The sequence below is a fragment of the Thalassophryne amazonica genome, chromosome 15 (genome assembly GCF_902500255.1).
Source record: "Thalassophryne amazonica chromosome 15, fThaAma1.1, whole genome shotgun sequence".
Classification (NCBI taxonomy): domain Eukaryota; kingdom Metazoa; phylum Chordata; class Actinopteri; order Batrachoidiformes; family Batrachoididae; genus Thalassophryne; species Thalassophryne amazonica.
The window spans coordinates 68,374,296-68,398,428 of NC_047117.1; the positions used below are offsets into that span (position 1 = coordinate 68,374,296).

The window sequence follows — 24,133 nt, forward strand, 5'->3', positions numbered from 1 at the left end:
ATGGCGGGAGCAGAGGTGGGTACCCCTGCAAACCCCACCTGCAAGATTATGACCTTCAGGCCAACCATGGAGGATTTCAAGGACTTCAACCAGTACCTGGTTTATATGGAGTCTCAGGGTGCACATCGTGCAGGCCTGGCTAAGGTAGGCAGTGGTGTGTTTGTGTCTTCGTATAAATGAAAGGATTTATCATCACCCCAGTTCATCAGTCAAATCTTATCTCCTTATAAAAGAAGAATTTAATCAAGAAAATATAGAATAGGAAATGTTTTTACTTTGATATTATTATATTTTCTGGCGTATAAGTTCCACCTTTTTGTGTGTGTGACCAGCTCTTATTTTTGGCATTTATTCTTTTATTATTGGATTCCTGGGAAAGCCCTATGTAAATGGGTGAGGATGATGATGATAATAATAATACTAACAATAATGAATTCCTGATTATTGTTGTTTTTATTTATCCATTTATTTATTTTGGTATGTAAGTCGCACCAGAATACAAGTCACAGGACTTCTCACACTGGTAAAAAAACTAAATAACCCTGCAACGTATACTCCAGAAAATATGGTAGTTGCTTTCTAAAAGATTTCTTAAGCATTCTTTCATGTTAATATGTGTCATTATATATATATATATATATATATATATATATATATATATATATATATATATATATATATATATATATATATATATATATATATATATATTTTTTTTTTTTTTTTTTTTTGACAAGCTGGAAAATACATTTTACCGTACTTGATAAGGAAAATGTGTACAGTAGACTTTACAGCTTCAGTTTGCAGAAAGTCTCCCAATATACCTTTTTAAGAGAGCTGAAAATTGCTACTCACTTTGGCAGCTGAAAAACAAGAAGAAAGTTTTATTTAGTCAGGAGTAAAAACATTGTGGTATTAGTTTTTATGTACGAAAACACAGATGGCCAATTATTTAAGTTTGACGCAAACTTGTGCTGATTGTAACTGATGAAATGCTGATTGGAAGGAGCAATTCGAACAAACTTATTTTATTTCTTTATTTACAGCAATGCTTTACTTTTTCTTTTGACTCTCAGGTGATCCCTCCGAAAGGCTGGAAACCTCGTCATACCTACGACGATATAGACGATCTAATGATTCCTGCCCCCATCCAGCAGATGGTGGCTGGCCAGTCAGGATTGTTCACTCAGTACAATATCCAGAAGAAGCCTCTGAGTGTGCAGGAGTTCAGGCGACTCGCTAACAGTGACATGTAAGTATTATGGGCAACTTGTTCCTTTGCTTTCAGTTTCTGATTGATTTGATGATGTGAAAAGGAAATGCTCCATAAATACATCCAAGAGTTAAAGTGGCGCTGTGATCATGTGAATGTTTGTTTCCACTGAATATGTGACTTTTGTACTTTAAAAATGTACCAGTGTTAAACAGTTTTTTGGCTGGAGAAAAGCCATATGTAGTTTAGTGGTTAAATGGTAAACTTGATGACAGAAAGACAGCTATGCTTGGGTTGTGTAATGTATCAGGAATATATTATATACTAAGAGTGTTCTAACATTTCTCTTCCTCCTGCAGGTATTGTACCCCTCGCTATCTGAACTATGAAGATCTTGAGAGGAAATACTGGAAGAACCTCACTTTTGTCTCACCCATATATGGTGCTGATGTCAGTGGCAGCCTCTATGATGAGGTAGATGATCCATTTCTTTTTTTTATGTTTGAGTTTTTCCTCTTTTCACCCTTGGATTTTTTTGTTTTGTTTTTCACTCTCATTGTCTAATCTTGCTAGTTTTAAATTTCATTCATTTTCGCATTTTTAGTTCTCTAGCTAATACCCCCGTCACACATAGCCGGAATCACACAGAGTGGCGTCAGACTTATGAATTGGTGCACATCCAAAAAGTATCGGATTTCAGTTTCAAAACGTTATGACAGACATCTGTGGAAGTCACCACAGTTGGTCAAAATCGGCCGGCGGCCCCGAGTGTAATGCACGTGTTGAAAACTCTCCGGGCGTCATCGAGATGGGACACCTATCTAATGGCAGTCCATGTATAATCTGACGACCATATGACCGCAATTTACATATTCTGATGGCATCAAAACAGCATCTGAAACAATCTGATCATGGTTGATTGAGTCCTGAGATCAGTCGGTCACAGCAAAGCCTGCCGAAATGCTGTGCCACGTTTTCCACCTCCATTGGACCCCGGCCAGGGAGGGTGAAGGAAATGTTATGTAATAACGTGTATGTGGCACTGCGCGCGCGTCAGAGGCTCGGTGCAGCTGAACGGGATGTCACCACTGTAATGCACGTATTATTACAGGTACTCCTCCTAAATCTGTAGCAGGTATGATGTGGAAATGCTTGCCCAGCACAAGACAACATAACTAAATATGTACCTCACGTTCCGCAGCGCAGACAGCTGGCCAAGTCCCTTTCACCCGGCTGCGCTGTGTGCTGGCAACATCAATCAGATGACAAATACATAATCCACCTCTGGTATGAATAAATCCCACGTGAAGCTCCGTCCCACAATGATAATCCAACTACAGTTATGTTAATATGCATATCAAGTGAAATGGCCACAAAAAAGAGTTTAAGAAAAGAGAAAGTCCACTGACTGCATCTGAAAGTTGCGCACATGTGGGAAGTTGGTGCACTGCCAATACAGTACAACAGCCGTTATGGAGTCCAGCCGGACAAATAAAATCTAGCAATGCAAGTATATACTGATCAAACACCTGAAGGGACTTTTCACCAGACTAACAGCAGGTGGTCACTGACAGCTGTCAACCTGTTTGTGCGCTTTCTGGATGGACAGCTCTTGTGCTCGCGTGCACACGTGGAGTGGCTGGTACAGCGTTTATGAATACATATACACGCAGCTGAGCAAACATTTCAGCCGCACACTTGCACACTGCTTTGATCACCTGTTCTACACACGCAGGCACACGTGGCTCAGCCATTGTTAACACACATGCGCAGGTGAGTGGACACATACACACTCTTCACTCGGATCACCTGTTGTACGCACGTACCCACGCTCACTCCGTCTTGTAAGACACGCTGATGAGGGGTCAGTTTAGCGCTGGGAATGTGAGGACAAGCAGAGATTTGATTGCGTGGGTGAGTGAGTGAGTGACAGCTCCAGTGTCGGTGTCGTCTGACAGCAGTCTGTGTCATCTGACTGTTGTCTGAAATATGTTTGGGTTGCATCCTGCAGTTGTCCATGAGGCAGTCCGGATGCATTCGGACCATGGCTGACCAGGCCTCTTCCTCCCGACTGTGTCGGATTATGGCAATATTTGCCGTGTCGGAATGTTTCCTCCACATTCTTGCTATGTGTGACGGGGGCTTCACTGTTCCACAATCCTGGTCCTTTGCACCCAAACTACTGCATGTTTTCTATTTGATCCTGATCTTCTCAGACCAGATCAGCTCAGTCAGGTGGGTTCAGCCAATCAGGAGCTGTGTGATCCATGAAATGCACCTGATTTGGCTCATTATGTGTAGTTAGAGGAGAGAGAAATGAAAAATGTGCAGTGCTTTGGGTCCTGGATAGCAAGGTTGCTCTGTCTTAGTCTGCACAACCAATCCATCATCCACCAACTATCCAGCAGGTGACAGATGTGTCTAATGGATAGTAGGAAAAACAAAATTGTTGTTTTGATTGAAGTGGTGCATCAAAAAAGTTTTTCTTTATTATACGTCCTAATTTGGAGGAGTACAAAAGTTTCAGGATTGATTGATTGTTAACACATAACTAAAAATCAGTCTGGAGGGGATGGACTCATTCATTCATTATAGAGAGTACATGCTTAAGCTTATAAAACTTTCCTGCGGCAATCCTCTGCAGACCCCCTTAATAGTTGGTCTTAATCAGTCGTCTCTGCATCGCCTCCAGATGGTGCAAAATGCAGCTGCGCGTCTGCTCACTGGAGCCAAACGGCACCAACACATTTCTCCTGTTTTATCTTCACTGCACTGGTTACCTGTTGCTTTTAGAATTGATTTTAAGATTTTGTTGCTTGTTTTTAAATCAATTCACGGTCAAGCCCCATTCTATTTATCTGATATGCTGTCATTGCACACTCCAGGAAGAGCCCTCCACTCCGCGGACCAGAGTTTACTGGTCTGTCCCAGGTCTAAGCTGAAGACCAGGGGAGACAGAGCCTTTGCTGTTGCGGGGCCCAAGCTCTGGAACTCTCTGCCATTAAATGTCTGACTGGCTCCTTCAATTGACTCTTTTAAGACTCTTTTAAAGACACATGTTTTTGCACTGGCTTTTAACACAAGATGAGGTGAATACTGCCACATCTTTTATTGTCTTGTTGATTTATTTTGCTCTTGTATTTAACTAAATGTAATTTTAATTCCTTTTATTGTACAGCACTTTGGGGCAGTGTTGACTTTTTGTAAATGTGCTTTATAAATAAACCTGACCTGACCTTGACCTTAATAATCTTCACACATCAGTATTACAGTAATAGGCACTTTGTCCAATTGCCTGCTCAAGTTGTCAGATACTCATTTATTTCCCCATATAGGGCTAATAAAGGAATATTTGATCTGATATTACCTTCTATTATTGTAATGTTCCCCCCACTCTAAAACATTCTTGCACAGTTTGGTGTGGACATTTATAAACATATCTAAGTAGTGTTAATCATATTTAATCTTTCAGGATGTAGAGGAGTGGAACATTGGCCACCTGAACTCCATCTTGGATGTAATTGAGGAGGACTGCGGTGTATCTATCCAGGGGGTCAACACACCATATCTGTACTTTGGCATGTGGAAGACCACCTTCTCTTGGCACACCGAGGATATGGACCTGTACAGTATCAACTACCTCCACTTTGGAGAGCCTAAGTCCTGGTTAGTGTGGAATGGGGTTTGGGTACAGACAGGGACAGATGCAGAGTGATACAACCCAATAAAATAACCCTTAAAACTATAGCTGTAACTCCCTGCAAGCATTCACAGGTGCTTCCAGGCAATCTAGGGTTTGAGTGCACATACAGACACTGAGCTGACAGTCACCTTTAAATACAGAAATGATAGTTTTCCAGATATTCATGGATGTTCTTCCTTTTTTGCCGAACCAGTATACAACCCCAATTCCAATGAAGTTGGGATGTTGTGTAAAAACAGAATACAATGATTTGCAAATCCTCTTCAACCTATATTCAATTGAATACACCACAAAGACAAGATATTTAATGTTCAAACTAATAAACTTTGTTTTTGTGCAAATATTTGCTCATTTTGAAATGGATGCCTGCAACATGTTTCAAAAAAGCTGGGACAGTGGTATGTTTACCACTGTGTTACATCACCTTTCCTTTTAACAACACTCAATAAGCGTTTGGGAATTGAGGACACTAATTGTTGAAGCTTTGTCAGTGGAATTCTTTCCCGTTCTTGCTTGATGTACGACTTCAGTTCAACAGTCCAGGGTCTCCGTTGTCATATTTTGCGCCCACGCGGTAAGATCCTTTACACAATGATGTTGGCTTTTAATGCAATGCCGTCTGAGGGATCAAAGGTCACGAGCATTCAGTGTTGGTTTTCGGCCTTGCCGCTTATGTGTAGAAAGTTTTCCAGATTCTCTGAATCTTCTGATTATATTATGGACTGCAGATGATGGAATCCCTGAATTCCTTGCAATTGAACGTTGATAAACATTGTTCTTAAATTGTTAGACTTTTTTTTTTCTTTTTTTTTCACGCAGTTGTTCACAAGGTGGTGATCCTCGTCCCATCTTTGCTTGTGAACGGCTGAGCCTTTTGCGGATGCTCCTTTTATACCCAATCATGACACTCACCTGTTTCCAATTAACCTGTTCACCTATGGAATGTTCCAAACAGGTGTTCTTTGAGCATTCATCAACTTTCCCAGTCTTTTGTTGCCCCTGTCCCAGCTTTTTTGAAACGTGTTGCAGACATTCATTTCAAAATGAGCAGATATTTGCACAAAAACAAAAAAGTCTTATCAGTTTGAACATTAAATAGCTTGTCTCTGTGACATATTCAATTGAATATAGGTTGAAGAGGATTTGCAAATCATTGTATTCTGTTTCATTTACATTTCACACAACGTCCCAACTTCATTGGAACTGAGGTTGTCTTTCTGGGAAACTGAGATTGCTGTGTCTACTTTGGTAGTTTTGTTTGGCTCATTTGAGTACTAGGTGGCGATAATGCCCCATTAAGCTGGATGGCTGTTGCTGTTAAACAACAGGAAGAAGATCTGCATGAGGGGGCATGGTGGGTCTTCGAAAACGAAAGAAATTAATAAATGATATTCTCAAACTGAATACAATGCTCTTGAATAAAGAAAGAATAACATTCATACTTCTTGGCACTTGACTTATTTACACTTAGTGGGGCAGCCAGAAAAAGGACAGTGGCTAGGCTAAGGTAAAGCTCATGATAACACTGGTCAACACAGTTTTTATTGCAAGGAGTTTTTCAACAGATCTTGGGTAATTTGGGGGCGATGAATCCGAATCTGGTGTTAGTTTTTTGCCAATTACGTCATGTTTTTGAGATATAGAAACGAATGTTTTTTTTTTTGTTTTTTTTTTTTTGACCAGTGAAATGTTTTAAAAAAAATTTTATAATAAACTTCAACAATGGGCTCATAAAAACACATAAAATACGCACACAAAAATTTCAGTGTATAAAAAAATAATAATAAAAATTAAATGTACATTTAGTGAGGTAGACATGCAAACATTTAGCTCCTTGATTTTTTTTTTTTTTTCATCATTCAGGACACAAAGCAGTTTATGCTCATGTTCTATGTGCCTTGTTTTGTAACATTATTTGGCTTATTTGCTTCTGCTCACTAACGCGGCCTTTACATTATATACAATAATGCGCCAGTTTAAATTAAATTTTTGTTCTTGAGTGAAGCAGTAGCACCATGGTTCAAAAATAAATGCAACTTGTAGACTGATGTGACTTAGGTTTTTTCCTCTTCATGACACATTTTTGGACAGATATGACTAATACTCTAATGCGATATATGGTTAGGAAAATATAGTAAATGTAATATACAGTTGTGCTGATACCTTCTGGATATTAGAGGACACCAACTGATATTATTTATTTTAATGACAAGGATGAGTCAAATAACCCTTCTGAATAAAGAATTTAATAACATTATGGTGAGTAACATCAAACAGCTATATAATTTGAGCATACAGGGTGTCTTCAAACTCCAAAGTAGTAAAGCCTCGGTCCCACCGAATAATGAAGGCTGAAGAAGGAGCCACGCATGGGTGTGTGGTGATTATTTGAAGAATGACCCACGTTTTCATCTTAACGCGTATCCACTATGAAGGTGCCTCTATGTGCCTCTCTGTACCCCGCATGTGCCGCGTAGCAGCCTCTAGTGAGCCACGACCGACCTGTCATTACAGCCTCGAATGGCTCGCATCAGCCACACTAAGCCATGATAGCACCATGATAACGCCATGTTGGCTCACATTTAGGCATGAGTTTGGGCCAAACCTCCAGCCCTCCCACACCTGGTCCCTTCAAAGTGTGGGTTTTCAATTCACAGATTCACAGCAGCATTTAAAGATGTCCCTTTTTTTTTTTTTTTTTTTTAAAGCAGTCCAAAAATAGACACTCCATCACAGTTCCGCAGTTGTGCACTGTGCGCCAGGCTGCAGTCCACCTGTAATGCACCAGACCAGCTAGACCCGAACCAGGGGTTCCTGGAGAGCCGCCTCTGTGCTCCTCACTGGCTCTGCGGCTCTCTAGCTGTTTTTTTTTGTTTTTTTTGCGCCTTTAAACACACAAAACTTTGTTTGTCCGTTTATTTCTGCAAAATCGCTCTTCTGCACGTGCGCTGCTGTTGTCCTTTCATGGACAGCCGCCTCTGCTCTTTCTGGCTTCCTTTCCATCCGTGGCTTGCTGGCTTTATTTTTTCCCTGGATTTAAGCACAATCATTTTTACAACGTGATTCCACTTTTGACTTTGTGTTTGTCTGTTTATTTCTGCAAAAGCGCTCTTTTGCGCGCGGTGCCGTTCTGCATACTGAATGAGGTGGCCGTTTTATTATATACACCAGTGGATCATTTTCAATATATATATTTCTTTATTTCTTCCGCAGCTTACAAGTCACCATGATACAACTTTTAACTTTGTGTTATGTCTTCAAAGTCGGTCCGCACAGCTCCTGCTCTTAGCTGCTCCACTGGAGTTATTATCTTCCATGGCTTTAAACACACATCCACTTTCACGCAGTCACCCAAATTTTAACTTTGTGTTCGTCCAATATTGACTGAAATATCACTCTTTTTTGAGCTGGCGTTCTGCCTAAATGCTCGTTTGAAGAGTGATGAGGAGTCACTACTGCCTCAGTGTGCACACACAGTGATCCATTAACAAGATATTAAATCAACATACTTTTACCTACAACAGACATCAACATACAGACATACTTTTATAGCAAGGAACTGTTTTATCAAGCTATAAAAAAACATTAAAAATAATTACCTTAAGCTGCTCAAAATACATCCCACATGGAGCAGGAAAGAGAGGAAAAAAGTGTCCAGATGAAACAGTCCTCTGTGATGCCAGAAGTGATTAGAAGTGTTTTCACCATCCAAGGTTTGGCAGAAAATGATTAATCCACTACAAAGTATATAGAGTCCAGCGCACAGAGCAGGTGCAATTGTGTGCGCAAGAGGAGGAGCTGTTCCAAAAATAGCCTCTCAGGTCCTGCGAAGGTGCCAGGCGCACGGATAATGGACTTTTTGCAGACTCGTAAGCACCACGCAAATGCCTCTAAGCCGTCGCAGTAACTCGAACACAAACTGCGCCACGCTGTTGTTGCTAAATTTTGAACATCTTGAAATTAGCGCCACGCTCAGAGAGGAGCCTCGTTAACTGAAGATAATGCCTCTAAGAGCCACTCTCAGCCACTATAATGCCACGATAGCTCACGATACAAAAAAACAGGGTGCGTGGCTCCTTCTTCACTCCTTCTTCACTCTGTGGGACTGAGGCTTAATCTGTTGATTGTATCAAATTGCTTGTATAACTACAGAAATATATATTACTTTAAGGGATTCTACTAACCTATCACGACTCAATGTATAATGTACTTGAAATTAAGAGTATGTGCTACTGTAAAATCTGCCAGAATGTTGAATCAGAATTTTATAGAAAAGATTGTTTTTACCAGGGCACACAATAACATAATGAAGTCGGTCACAGAATGGGAATTGTAGCAGTGTTGAGGTCTTTCTTGAAACTTGCACAGCCGAGTCTTCGAAGCACAGGTTGAAGTGATGGTGTGTAAGAAATGATAGAGACTAAACGCAGATCCAAATGGAGTTTGCATTTCATTTCTTTGTTAGTCTGACATGCTCCAATTCACTCTCCCTCTTGCTGTGGAGTGAGGTCTGCTCATTAGAACGTTGAGCTCTGCAACTCCACAGGGATCAGTGTCGCAGCCCCTCAGTGATGCACACACTCACAAAGCATTCCCGAGTGGATCAAATACCCACACATATGCATGCGGTTATCATGAACTGCACACAGGGTTGCATACCTTTTCATGTTGCTGCCATTTTGACATATTGTCGCTGGAGGGGAGCAGCTTAAAAATGCAGCCGTCTCCCGTCATCTCAATCCTCTGCCTGCCAATTTCCCATGACACCTCTACCTCAGGTTGCCGCTTCTTCTCACCCTGTCTCTTACTGTTCTTTTAAGCTGACAGGTGATATGTTGATAGAAATGCCACAGACCTGAGGGCAGATTGGGCTTGTCAAATGAAATGCCTCGCCAAATCTTGAGGGAATTCTGTCATTCTTTGGGTTTCCTGCTGGGGTCTTTAGGAATAGTTTAAGTTGTCTCAGTAGTGATAGAGGAAGAGGTACACTGTTCAACAAAATAGAAGCATCGGGTGTTTTTTATTGTTACTTTTCAAAAACTGAATGATGAAAAGAAGTCGCTGTGTTGTTATGTGATTGGTTCCTGATTTGTCAAGAGAAGACAAACCACATCATTTTCACTGAACCTCAGCAAAAACTGAAGTCTCCTGAAAAACACTGTTGAGCACCTTGAGAGCTGAAAGGAAAACCAAAATCTGGGTTTTCCATTCGCTCTACTATTCCAGTGATATCCAGAGAGCACTCGGAGAGCGCTTACATCTGCAGAAGTCCAACAGTTCTCTGTTTCTGTCTCTGAGTGAGTAGAAATGCTGGTGGACTTGCTGGGTTTGCTAGAGTACAAATGCGATGGTAGTGAATCAAAGACATTAAATTATTAGGTCTTAGTTACATTAAGTTCTTATTCCATTCCAGTTGTTCTCTAATTGCTCACTTTGAATCAGTTATCTGGAATTAATCAGTTATTGCAGTACAGGTAAACTTCATTAGTGTGTGCAAGTTGAGGTCTACAAAAACGGACCATGATGTCTGCGATGATGGCGGATGATTCGGGATGATCGAAACTGTGGCAGCCACGTGTGTAAATTCCAGCCCAATGTGAACCGACAGTAAGGATCTAAAGAGTCTCATCCAAAAACTTTGAATTGTCCAGAAACATCCGCACATAATCGTCCGCCCTTATCGCTGACATGCAGCAGCCGGAGGAGGAAGACGAAATCATCGTCCAGAATCAGCCGCACTGACGATTCCTCCCAAAAACACTCAAATCAAAACTATCTTTTATGCAGTACTCTAAATTCTCGGGGTCCACAAATCGCCTGCAAGTAAGGCCGAAACGTGATTTGCATGAAAGCACGTTAACGAGGTTTACCTCTACTTACTACAAGTTATTTAGTTTTTAAACCACATTTTACTGAAATTGGCTCATGTCATTTTGAGATATCCCACTGACAAGTGTTAAGTTTCGAAGAAGATTTGATTAAAAAAAAATAAATAAACACAATGTGTGCTCCTTAAAAATGGCAGCTGACAATAATTTAACTTGAAAAGACTGCCTGAACTCTTCATAGCAGTCAGATTTTGCGAAGGTCTAAATGATCTTAAATGAGACATTACATCTTTTCTGTATGTTGTAACAATATGGTCATAAAAGTTGACCAATGTCTATACAGATGCTCATTTATGTACAACTTGATGGTAGTGTCAAAGTTATAATGGTCCCTCCTGAAAAGATGTGAGCATCTGTCAGACAAAGATAAATGGTGTACAGTTCCATATGCCTGCTTCTCTTTCTAACAGGTATGCCATCCCACCGGAACATGGGAAAAGACTGGAGCGTCTGGCTACAGGTATTTATTATACCACACGCTTTGTAAAGGGAGGTAATTGCCATGCAGAGCTAACGGTCCCATTGCCTCCATTGTGGTTTTCACTGATCATCACCTCTTTCAGTTGAGGGCAGGAGCTCATCAGTGAAATCAGCTGCTAATGTGGTTTGTTGCTTCAAAACCTTTTTATGGCACATAATTACCCAGCCCTAATATGCCATAAAATGTTTCAAAATACTGCTACTGTTTTAACAATTTAGTTTAAGAAATAAAACCAACATATAATTTTGTTTGTATTTATTTATTATTCTGACACTGTTTGTTTTTGGTGTGTGCGTGTGTCCGTCTGTCTCAGGTTTCTTTCCAAATAGCTTCAAAGGATGTGAGGCTTTTCTTCGTCACAAGATGACTTTAATCTCCCCTTCCATACTGAAGAAGTATGGAATCCCCTTTGATAAGGTAGGTTTTGATTTTCCTTTACAAAGTGACTGTCTTCCTTTCTAGGGTTAAGTTTTGGTTATTTCTTTTTCGCTATGCCAATGATAAACTATTTTGTATAATGGCTTTTTTGTTGTGAAGGAAAATTTGAATGCAACTCGAACAATATTTCAACAACTTAAATATACGTATAGTTACAATTAAATACACAACAAATTTACACAAAAACATCATATAAAGCATTGTGTTGAAAACTACCAACCACATGTAAGCACTCTGTTTCCTCATTGGTCAAAAGGGCTGTGTTATCACAGCATTTGCTGTTTTTCCAGAAAGGGTTTTGTTTTCCGTAGTATAAGTAGGGTGTTTTTTAGCTATTTTGAGAGGCCCTGCAACTAATAGCCCAATGTGACTTATATACGGGAAAAAAAAAAATCACAATTCGCAGCCACAAGTTTTCTTTACACTTGAAATGAGAAACACACCATTAAACTGCCTTTTTAAGAGAGGCCTTGGTTACTTTCAGCATGCATTGAAAACAAAGTCAGGTCACACTTGAAGTGTTCTTTAAATGAGCGATCGACATGGCGTTACTGTTTTGAGCTTTCCCTCATGTCGGGCTCTAGTTAAAATACAATTAGCAGTCATGCAAGCTTCAAGGAAATAATTGTCTTTATCAAATAGCAAAGAATGCTGTCTAATGACACAAAGAACTGTGCTGTAAAAACACAGGAACGGGCATTCATGTGTGTGTGTGTGTGTGTGTGCACGCGCACAAATGAACAGGCGTGTGTGTGTGTGCGCGCGTGCATGCTGTTGCGGTGCAAACGAACAAACATTCATTTCCACAGCAGAGTAATGATGCGAACAGGAAATGGATAAATGTGCTGTGAGCTGATTTAAAACTGAACTTACAGTAAGTTTGCGTTGGACTGCTCTGTCACTTTGGGAGATGTTTCACATAGAATCCAGCAGAGATCAGCGCTTGTCTCAAAAAGTGTGTCAGAAGTCTGTGTAATAATCTACCGTTAATTAAAGTAGAGTAAAAGTGTCAAACAGCTGAATGTGCTCTGGAAAGAGACTCAAATAAAAAGTCTGTCCTCCAGATGGGCACCAGGCTCTTTCCATGGAGCTTCTCAGCTATGGGACTCCGTTTTGTGATCAGAGGGAAAAACCACCCGTGAAGCAGCCTGCCGGTCTGTACTTCAGCCGGTGGGAGAGTGGGGAGGGCGACGGGGCAATTCATTGCTCCCGCAGCCATGTCGTGAGCTGTGCCCCGCTTCTCATCCAAAATTATTGTGGGGCTAAATCTGCCCCAAGATGCCTTTCTTCAGGAAGGGCTTGTGGAAAAAAGGAACCACCAGAATAAGATCGCGAAAGGGGGGAAAAACAACAACAACAAAAAACGTTCTTTGTTCGGAAGAAATACCCTGTGTTTTTTACTGGAAGACCACACTTTTGAATGAAGATGTACTTTTTTTCTGTTTGGAAGAAACCTTATTTGAAAGTGCAAGGACAGCTCTTTTAACAAGAAGAAAATTAATGGTGAGTTTATTTTATAAATGTACTAAAAAGGAATTTAAATGGCATTTAAATTACATCGTATGTTCACCTCACATATGATCATATGTTCAATCGCTTAAAGATGCAGTTTGTGCTTGTAACAAGAGCATTAATTAGCTCTTAGCTTCCAGTGGCAAAGCAATGTTTATGTTGTAAATATATAAATGATGTACCGGGTTTTCAAACATTTCATTGCATGGTGCGTTTATATAGTGACATTGATTAGCTCATTAGCTGCTCTCCTTTACACTGCGTGTGCATTTATAAATGAATAATACAGTGATTTTAATCCATCTTGCTTCTTCTTGCATGAAGTGATAAATGTGATTTATACTCCGGTGTGACTTGTATTCTTTTTTTTCCCCTTCTCTTAAAGAGGCATTTTTGGACCACTGTCAGTTATACTCTGGTGTGACTTATACTCCAGAAAATACTGTTTATTATTTTTTTTAAATATGGCACTCTATTGCAGACAGGTGAAAACTCTTCAACTGTTTTGCATAAGTAGCTCACTTTATGCAGCGCTTTACGTTTGTGCCTTTTCACAACCTATGCTACTGTGTTCATGTGGAGAAAAACATGATTTATGTGCATTTGCACTCCACCTCAAACAGAGGGTCATTCTGTGGTGTCTTTTTATAGTAAAATAAAATATGTAGCATGCTTTACTCACATTTCATTTAATTATTTGGTCTGTTGATTCAGCTTGCGCAGTCACCACAAGTGAACAGCCCCAGAATTCATTAGGAACCTCCTCTCAAGGATATCTGTCTGGTTGTTTTGGGCCACACCAGAGTGTGATTGCTATGTTCATACCTGCCCAAAGAAGTCACAGCAAGGGGGAAAATAAGCAAGAGCCTTTTTTTAACTGGACAGATGAGTGTTTATTGTGGGCAGTCTAAGGCACACCTGTGAACTAATCATGGTGTCTAATCAGCATCTTGATATGGCACACCTGTGAGGTGGGATGGATTATCTCAGCAAAGGAGAAGTGCGCACTATCACAGATTTAGACTGGTTTGTGAACAATCTTTGAGGGAAATGGTGATATTGTGTATGTGGAAAAAGTTTTAGATCTTTGAGTTCATCTCATACAAAATGGGAGCAAAACCAGAAGTGTTGCGTTTATATTTTTGTTGAGTGTGTATGTATGTGTATATATATATATATATATGTGTGTATATATATATATATATATATCTCAAAGTGAGATGTAGCCACCCCACTCACGCCTTCCTCTTTTTCTCTTTCTCTTCCCCTTAAATCGTTAGATTACTCAGGAGGCTGGCGAGTTCATGATCACTTTTCCTTACGGCTACCATGCTGGCTTTAATCATGGTTTCAATTGTGCTGAGTCCACCAACTTTGCCACTCTGCGTTGGATAGACTATGGCAAAGTGGCCACCCAGGTAACCTGCTTGGAAAAGTAGATTTTCACATTTGAATACAAATAATTTCACTAAATGTAACTATTGATTCTTTATAAAATAACCACACAACAAATCATTATTTTAAATACACACCCAGTATCGTTTTTTTACTTTTTTCTGTTTTTCATCTTTTCCATGCTGTAGTGTACATGTAGTAAAGACATGGTAAAAATATCCATGGAGCCCTTTGTGAAGCGTTTTCAGCCTGACCGTTATGCTACCTGGATGCTGGGCAAAGACTCGACGCTGATTGACCACACCCTCGCCACTCCTAGTACAACTCCTGAGCTGCAGAGCTGGTTACACAGGCGGCGCAAGACTAAACCTTCCAATAAAGGGTACTGGATTCATGCTCTGTGCAAATTTCTGCACAATACAGTAGTAGTATTCAGGGAGAATGTAATTTGCTAGATAGTCCTGAGATGGAATTGTAGTGCTTTACTGTAGTACTACTATTTTCATATCATAAGCTGCATCCACTGATGACTGTGACCCGACATCAAATGTTTAATATGTCGCATGTGTTTAACAAATAGTCCAAATTAGTCCAGTAGTCCCCCCCCCAAAATTGGTCCACCCTGCCTTCACTGCGCATGCATCATTTCGGAGCTCAGTAGCATTATTTCTGAGCGTCACCAGTGATTTTCTGATTATCACCTTGTTTCTGCTTCAGACTGCACTCCAGCCATCATCTATCTCAGCGACAGATAGCTGAAGCTTTTGTACAACAATCATTTCCACATAAATTCAGTATTATTTCATCATAAAAGATGGGGGAGTGATTAGAGCGCCACAGCAGCACATCAGGCTCTGATGTGCTGCTGCACCTATGTCATTTCAGAGCTTCAGTACGATTCACCGATTATCGCGTTTCTGCGTAAAATTGACTTTAGAATGATTTAAGAGGTTTTACTTTTGTCAGCTGATGGTTCATAGTCACATTATTCCCTTTGATTGCTTTGGGTGTAGAGCGTCAGACTCAGATGTGCTGCTGTGGTCTGAAATGACGCATGCGCAGTGAAGGCAGGGCGGGCCAATCTTTAGGGGGGACCATTCAGTCTGCAACAATGGATCTTAAACAGTTAAGGTCTTAGATCCTGTGTCCATATTGTGTTTTGTTTTTTATTCTGGGCACCAGTGTCTTTTTCATTTAGTCTAAATGAGAGCAGAGTGAATGGAGCCTCATATGGTTGCCACAAAAAATGCTTTAGGTTGAGTGATTTCAGTTGAAAACCTTAGAATTTTTCAGAAAGGTACTGTGACATTGCTGCTGCGCCTTTCGGCAACCAATCAGATGGTGCACTCTCACAGAAGGAAAAGTTTTGTTTTTGACGTTTCCATCTATAATCAGCTGATATGTCCCATAAAAATCTGTCACAATAAACTAAAAAAAAAATAAAATTCATGTCTTGTCACAGATTGACAGATGCTATGCTCCTGCTGAGGATGAAAACTTTTTATCACTGTACATTATTAGCTAGTTGTTGGCTGTTTGCTGTCATAGAAACAAATTCCAATTTGTTTGTTTTTTGTTTGTTTTTCTTTAAGAAAGTGCTGTGATGAGATGCTGGAATAACATGTTTGTTGGTGCCCTCTCAGCACTTTTTTTTTTTTTTTTTAACCAACATAAAACAAACAAAGTGCTGTGTGGATACAGGGCCTTCATCATTCAGATCATCTCAGCTGTGGCAGGGAATTATTAATATTCAGTACTAAACTCCAACTAAATTCATAAAGAGGGTGATTTGTGTGTGTTTTGACGCTTAAGATAAAAAAAGGGGTAAAGTAGTGGTGAAAAAGGGTCCATTACTATAGAGCACATTTTCTCAAAAAGATGCGTCTAACCTGAACCAACAGCTATTGGTGGACATGTCGAAAGATGCAAGGCCAGCAACATTTCAATAAATACAGTTGTGCTCAAAGGTTTACATACCCTGGCAGAATTTTTGCTTTTTTGGCCATTTTTAAGAGAATATGAATGACAACACAAAACTTTTTTTCACTCATGGTTAGTGGTTGGGTGAAGCCATTTATTGTCAACAGCTGTTTCCTCTTTGTAAATCAAAATGACAAGAGAACTACCCAAATTAACCTGATCAAAAGTTTACATACCCCTGTTCTTAATACTGTGTATTGCCCCCTTTAACATCAGTGACAGCTTGGAGTCTTTTGTGGTAGTTGTGGACGAGGCTCTCTGATGGTAAAGCCGCCACTGAATATGTTTCGGACTTTATTTGCATCAATTACAAAGAAATGCAAACAATATGGCACTCTATGGTAAATCTGCATGGAGTAGACAGTTCTCAAAAACTGAGTGACTGTGGAAGAAGTTGAAAAGTGAGGAAAGCCACTTAGACAACCCAGAAGAAATTACAGGCTTACGTGGCTGTGATTGTTGAAATTATGCACAGTGTAAGCTTTGCATTTTGTATCACCAGTTATCCATCTTCATGATGAAGTGGTATAGAGGGGGATTTTCTTAAAAAGAAGACCACATAAGAAGCCACATAAGCCCATAACTTCTCCTTGGCTGTCTGGGTGTCTTGGTGGCTTTCCTCACTCTTCTCCTTCTTGCACAGTCACTCAGTTTTTGAGAACTGTCTACTCCACACAGATTTACCATAAAGTGCCATACTGTTTGTATTTCTTTGTAATTAATGTAAAGCTGTCGTTGATGTTAAAGGGGGCAATACACAGTATTAAGAACAGGGGTAGGTAAACTTTGGATCAGGGTCATTTGGGTAGTTCTCTTGACTTTTTGATTTAAAAAGAGGAAACAGTTGTTTGACAATAAATGGCTTCACCCAACCACTAACCATGAGTGGAAAAAAAAAGTTTTTGTGTTGTCATTCATATTCTCTTAAAAATGGCTAAAAAAGCAAAAATTCTGCCAGGGTATGTAAAATTTTGAGCACAACTGTACATGTATTACATCTGTTTTGGAGTTTGGTAGCACTTTATGAACTGTGATTCAAGTTTCTGTTGGCAAGATGAGTCACAAACAAAATAATTGATTTACAGAAATGTTGACTCTGGTCTGAATTCGAAACCACTGCATTTTGACTGCACATCTAGCCAATGAAGCAGTGCCATTTTAAATAAATTTTGTAAATATAAGACCCTTTGTTTTGAACTGGCAGAAGAATGCTTTTGAGTGAATCACCTTTGACTGTAGAATTAAAAGATTGCACAGTCTTGTATGAGTTTAATTTTACTAAATTTATTTATTTCAGGGCCCGTATACAAAATGCATTAATCTCTAGTTAGAGATCAGATGCTAGATTTATCTACTTTATCTAGAGTCTCTAGAATGTGATTTAAGTTGAGCACGTTTGTGCTGTGAGTGATGTTGACCGGACTCCAGGGTTGTCAGGTTACTTTGTAGAGGAAGGGAAAGGATTTTATTCAGATTGTATTTGTGCAAAAAGAAAGAGGGGGTAGATGCCAAAGCCAGAATTAAACTATAAGTATAATTCCGTAAAGTCTGACTTTAAGATCTGTTTAACTGCTGAATGAAAAGTTACTTGTTGGTAAATTGTCAGCCCTGTACAATTGAATGTTGATATGACTCATTTGCCTGATGGTCATGTTTGAGCATAAATAAATAGCATGATGTTAAATTTAGCTTAGAATGAATAATTCTGAATGAGTTTGCAATTTGGCACAAAATTGTCAGTATGTTTTGACCTCTTTCACTCTGTTACCGCAGCACCCACTCCCGTATGAGATCCAAGCGCCTCAGAACAACAGAGGAACCTGTTGGGCTTGTTGGCAGCTCATCTCTGAACAAGAAGAAAGTCCTGGGGGGTCCAATTAGGCCGAAGGTACGACGGCCAGCTGCAGCTACTAGTTGCAGGTCAGGAAAGGAAGCTGACATCGAGACTGGAAATGAAATGGAAGCTAAATCAAAGCACAACCAGAGTCAGAACTCCATTCAGATTCCAGGTAAGTTGAAAAGAGATCCTTAAAGGAAGCTGTAAAATAACACTGTTTCTTGTGTGCAGTGGAAGATGCCTCATTTTATTCAGCCTCTTTTGCTTGCACAGGTCCTTGCAGACAGATGTGTGTGGTCAAGGTAACACGTGTCGAGAGCGCCATTTTGGCTTGTTCTAATATGGAGCCACCCCAAATCTCTCAGTCTAACAACTTTCCGTCTCCTCCTTCACCTGTAAACAATGGCCCAGTGGCAGAGACAGCCACTCAGGGGACAACAGGGGTTACTGACAGGACTCCTGAAGGACTCGAACACTGGCCCGAGGCTACCCACGTGGATGTAGAAGTAAATGAGCCAAGACAACATCATCTTGACCCCAACGTCTCCATTTCTCAGGACTCCTGTGTCAGTGTCAGCACATCATTGCATACCACAAGCATTTCTGTTGAGGCTGACGTGGGCTCGTGTCCTGATACTGAAGTTCAGACATTGAATGCCTCTTGTACAGATGATGCTTTACAAGTGGCAGCAAACGGTGACAGTAATATTAATTCTGAGGAATATGATAACAGCTCTGCTAAAGCAGAGAAAATTGACTGCAATGACCCAAAACATATCAGTATGAACTCCACCACAGAAGCACTTTATGATCCTAGCACTGAGCCAGTAGAGGGGGATAGTTACCCGTCATGTAGCTCTTTCTCCTTTTCAGGGCATGATTGCAGTGTAGAAAGTGGCAGCACAGAAGAAAACCTTTTTCCCCCTCTGCTGCAGAACAGCGCAGTGGATATGCCACTTCTCACACCCGAGACAGTGGATAAAATTGGAGGGTGTCCTTTGCCACCAGTACTGACACAAGAAATGCCGTCACTTACACCTGCCAACGATGGACCAACTGATGTCCAGCCATCACAGTCATACACACACCAGATTGCACCTGTGCTTCAGCGGGAGACACCAACTAGCTCTGTGTCCTCACAGGAAGACCTAACAAAGTCAAAAGAAACTCTCGCAGTAGAACAAGCCAACAACTGGCACTTAAATTGTCCATATAAATGCGAAGAGGCAGCAGCATCTGGTTTGGACGGTAGTGCAATTCATTTAACTACCAATGCTCTGCACAAAATAGCATCTGGTGGTGGCAGTGAAATGCAAATACTACCAGTAGTTCCTGGTGAGGAGGACCAAACAAAGTTGGAAAACCTTATCCCTGCAGCAAGTAATACTGCCCATGACCAGTTCGATCAGAATGCTACAATCCAAACAGAGCATGAATCTAGCTTTAGAACAGTAACAAGTAAAAGTCATTCTCAAGATGCAGGTCAGAATGATAATGTGTTCAGTCTGGAAAACACAGGTTCTCTTTTAAATGACACTTCAAACATTAATGCACCGGGCTTTTCACTCCCTTTGGTTACTCAAAATGATAGTCAATCAGTTTTACAGTTCCACCAAATGGATAAAACTCCTCTTCACACTACATACTCCTCCTCGGATTGTGCTTCCCAGCATCCATACATGGAGCACAAACCTTTCTCCTCCAGCATCTGGAAAAACCTCACTTCCCAAAGTTCTGCGGTGCTTATTCAGAGTCTCCGACCAGAACTGCCTTCTGACTTCACCCATGACCCCCTACCTTACACCATGTGGACGGAGCCGCAGTGCAGAGAAGTCACAGACCTGGAGGACCCAGAACAGGACCTCCGTCAGGCAGACAACCATGGAGATGGTACATCAACTCTAACATGGGCCCAGTTGGAGCCCACCTCTCTAGTTTCAGTTGGTGCTGCAGAGCCGTTGGGGCTTTGTGGGGATTATGAGCTCCACAGAGGAGAAATGGAAGGAGCCGAAGCCCTCGCCCTATGCAGGGAGCTGGGGAGACAAACCCAGGCCGAGGGGAGTCTCCACCTAGATAGGGCTGTTCCTCCCCTACAAATTGCAGGAGGAGGACAGGATGTGGTGTCAGACATGGAAGACACAGAGTCTGAGGGAGAAGAGGTGGAGCAGCAATGTTGTATCAAAGAGGAGAGTAGCAGTGGCTCATCTGATGAAGAGGAGGAAGAGGATGAAAACTATATCAGCAACTACAAGTGTGATGAATCAGCCCTGGAACCCGGGGAGGTTTGTGCTGTGAGTGTCCCTTTACACCCAAAAATTCCTTTTCATTTACACACGTTCTTTGCCTGTGAATGATTTTTAACCATGGCTGTTTATGACAGTACTCTCCCCTATCGATGAAGAGGACCACTAAGAGCTGGCGTCACCCACTCAGGAAACCTACTGCCAGAGCTGTGCCCACTGCTGTCAAACAACAGGCTGCTAGTGATGATGGTAGGATGAACCAGGATAATGTTACTCTAAAAGCCTGTTTTTGACTAAAATGTATGTTTTTTTGTGTGTGTGTGTGTGTGTGTGTGCATTTTTTTTTTTTTTTTTTTTTATTAATATTTTCCAGCTGACAAGAAACTAGAGTAGGAACAAAATGGATGATGATTATTTTATTTTATTTTTTTATAAAATCACACATCACGATGAATAATATTTAGTAATGTCATGTAACACTTGTTTTGTACAACAGTGTGGTTATTTATTACATTCTCGTCTGTGCTCCCCACGTCCCCTCTTAATTTTTCACATTTTATATCCATCTCAAAATCTCTGACGTCAAGGCCCACATAAACCAAGCACATTTAAGTTCCACATCTACCACATTAAAATGACCTAGTGATGGATACTGTTTGTTTTTATGGGTTTAACAGTGAGGGAGGGTGACAGTTAACAACTATTTATGCACATATGCACAAGCAGTCACATTTATCATCTTATTTGTGAAGAAGAATAAGTCAGTGGCTATTAAAAGTGTGTGGTTGTAAGATGGCTGTTTTATTATGATTAAATGTAATCATTGAGGGCATTTTTATAAACCGAAGCCTCTCTTGTTACCCTTCATGTTTTCTCACTTGTGAGGTGACCAAGCTTTCTTCATATATCCTGATCTTGAGTCTCCTTTCTCCTCAGCCTGATTTTCTTTGGGTCTTGAATTAATCTGTCCATTCAACCTTCGCTTCAGCCTTCCGTTTATATTATTGTGGGGGGTGATGACTCAGTGGTTGGAGCATTGACCTTCTGTGCAGAAGGTTGCTAGTTTATTGACTGGCCGTGGCCTAAGGTGGGGAAGGAACCTGAGCTGGTGTGGCAGGCTGAATGATTAGGATGAATGCTCCCCTGATCTGAACCAGAGTGTTTTTTTTTTTCCCAACGTTGAACCATGAACCCACATCATCTGCACTCAGTAAATAAGATTAGCTGTTGATTTGAGTAAAATATCCTTTGTTTGGTAATATTTAATCTGGAAATGCCAAAAAGCAAGAGAAGTACTTTGCAAAGTGTGTAAAGCCAGCGTGTTGAAATTGAAAGTATGGTTGAGTCATACAGTACAACCCGTTAAATCACACACCTGCCGAGTTTTCACTTGAAGCAGTACCATCATGCTAGTCACAAGACAAGGAAACGCTGGAGGGATTATATGTCCTGTCTTGGGAATGCCTTGGGATTCCATAGGAAGAGTTAGAGAACTTGGCCAAGGCTAGGGAAGTGGGGGTTGAGTTGCTTGTTCTACTGCTACTGCAAACCCATCCTAGATAAGCTCCAGAAAATGAAAGGTTGTTGGGACTCCACCATGGCTGCCCCTTGTCATCAAGCCTGTTCGTGATTTTCATGGACACGCTTTCAAGGCGCAGTCAGAGTTTGGAAAGTGTCCAGTTTGGTGACCTCAGAATTGCATTTCTGCTTTTTAGATGATGTGGTTCTGTTGGCTTCATCAGACAGTGACCTCCAATGTGGATGATAGGGCTCGACAGTAAGAGAGTATGAGTTGTCTGCTCAACATTGGCAAGTGAACAATGCTCTAGGACTAGTGTTACATGTCTCTCTCTTGCCCAACATGACAAATCAATTTTCAAGCACATTTAGAACAAAATCTGGTCAAAAATCAACAGATTTCGTTGAAGTTCCTGTGGCGGCAGAAGCATTTTTCTGATAGACTAAATTAGGATAAATGAAACCTGATTCTCTAAAGCCGTCTTCAGTATGCAACACACCTCTATTTTAATCGCACGCATCATCAGCAGTGCATTTGCTATTTCAGAGCGGGGTGCAGATGCAAAAATAATAGGCAGTTCCTCTGGGGTTAAAACTTAAATAAAAAAAAAATAAATAAAATACATATTTCACTCTCCTTTTCTTCAAATATGCACTGTGTGTAAACACACACATCATGTGCCATCCAGGAGAAAGCTCTTGGATGGCACATGATGTAAACATCTTATCTTAGTACTGTTAACTTTAATCTTAATAATTTTTAATGTGCTTGCAATATGTTTCTTTGCAAGTGCAATATCTAGTAAACTACAAGTATCACATTGGGACTCTGTATTGGCAGATACTCAATATGACATATACTTGGTTAAATTAGTTTACTTGCCATGTGAGAAGTAGATTTGACCTCAAAATTTGCCTGGCATGGTAGGTGGCCTCTAGGGCTAAGTTAGAGCCCTGGATGAGTGGAAAGCAACTGGAGTGGTGATCAGCACCTCCAAATCCAAGACCATGGTCCTCTGCCGGAAAAGGCTGGATTGTCCCTTCTGGGTCAAGGGAGAGTTACAGCCCCAGGTGGAGGAGTAGTTCACGTATCTCTGTATCTTGTTCACCAATTGGGTTAAGATGGAGGGTGAGATCGATTTTCTTTTTCTCCTTTTATTTTGTCCAGCTTTGTAAACCCAAACATGCATTATAGGATTCTAATTTCTGTTCTATGTGCCTCTCAGTTCGGTTCTAGCTGGTCTGGTGCATTACACCAGATCAGGTGGACAGCAGCCTGGCGCACAGCGCACAACAGATTTTCTCTTGCATTTCCTTCACTGCCCACATCTTAAGCCTGGGTCCCACCAAATAATGAAGGGTTAATAATGAGCCACACAGCATGTTTTCTTTGCTACGAGAGGGTTTCTTCAACTATCGTGGAGTTTCTTGGCTCTTAGAGGCATTATCTTCAGTTAACGAGGCTCCTCTCTGAGCATGGCGCTAATTTCAAGAAGTTCAAAATTTAGCAACAACAGCGTGGCGCAGTTTGTGTACGAGTTACTGCGACGACTTGGAGGCATTTGCGTGGTGCTTACGAGTCTGCTAAAAGCCCATTATCCGTGCGCCTGGCAGCTACGCAGGACCTGAGAGGCTATTTTTGGAGTGGCTGCCCTCTTGCGCACACAATTCCACCTGTCTGTGCCCTGGAAGCTGTGCATAAAATTATTTTGTAGCAGATTAATCATTTTCTGCCAAACCATAGATGCTGAAAATACCTCTAATCGCATCTGGAATCACAGAGGACTGTTTCATCTGGATGCTTTTTTTCCTCTTTCCTGCTCCATATGGAATGTATTTTTAACAGCTTAAGGTTACTATTTTTAATGTTTTTATAGCTTGATAAAACAGTTCTTAGCTGTAAAAGTATGTCTGTAGTTGATTTA

General features: G+C 40.7%; 1 protein-coding gene across 3 annotated transcripts in view; it reads left to right on the plus strand.

The window, feature by feature from the left end:
• The window catches only part of kdm4c (lysine (K)-specific demethylase 4C), a 68,808-nt gene continuing 44,675 nt past the window's right edge, over positions 1-24,133 (plus strand). Inside the window, exons 1-11 of one of the 3 annotated variants that reach the window (XM_034189364.1) lie at positions 1-144; positions 1,077-1,252; positions 1,573-1,687; positions 4,686-4,879; positions 11,215-11,264; positions 11,599-11,702; positions 14,516-14,653; positions 14,819-15,011; positions 18,380-18,619; positions 18,721-20,738; positions 20,828-20,939. In XM_034189364.1, coding sequence (XP_034045255.1) covers positions 1-144; positions 1,077-1,252; positions 1,573-1,687; positions 4,686-4,879; positions 11,215-11,264; positions 11,599-11,702; positions 14,516-14,653; positions 14,819-15,011; positions 18,380-18,619; positions 18,721-20,738; positions 20,828-20,939 — 3,484 coding nt within the window. Of the gene's footprint in view, positions 145-1,076; positions 1,253-1,572; positions 1,688-4,685; positions 4,880-11,214; positions 11,267-11,598; positions 11,703-14,515; positions 14,654-14,818; positions 15,013-18,379; positions 18,620-18,720; positions 20,739-20,827; positions 20,940-24,133 lie in introns of those variants that run through there. The other 2 variants (XM_034189365.1, XR_004565452.1) reach the window with 2 other exon arrangements.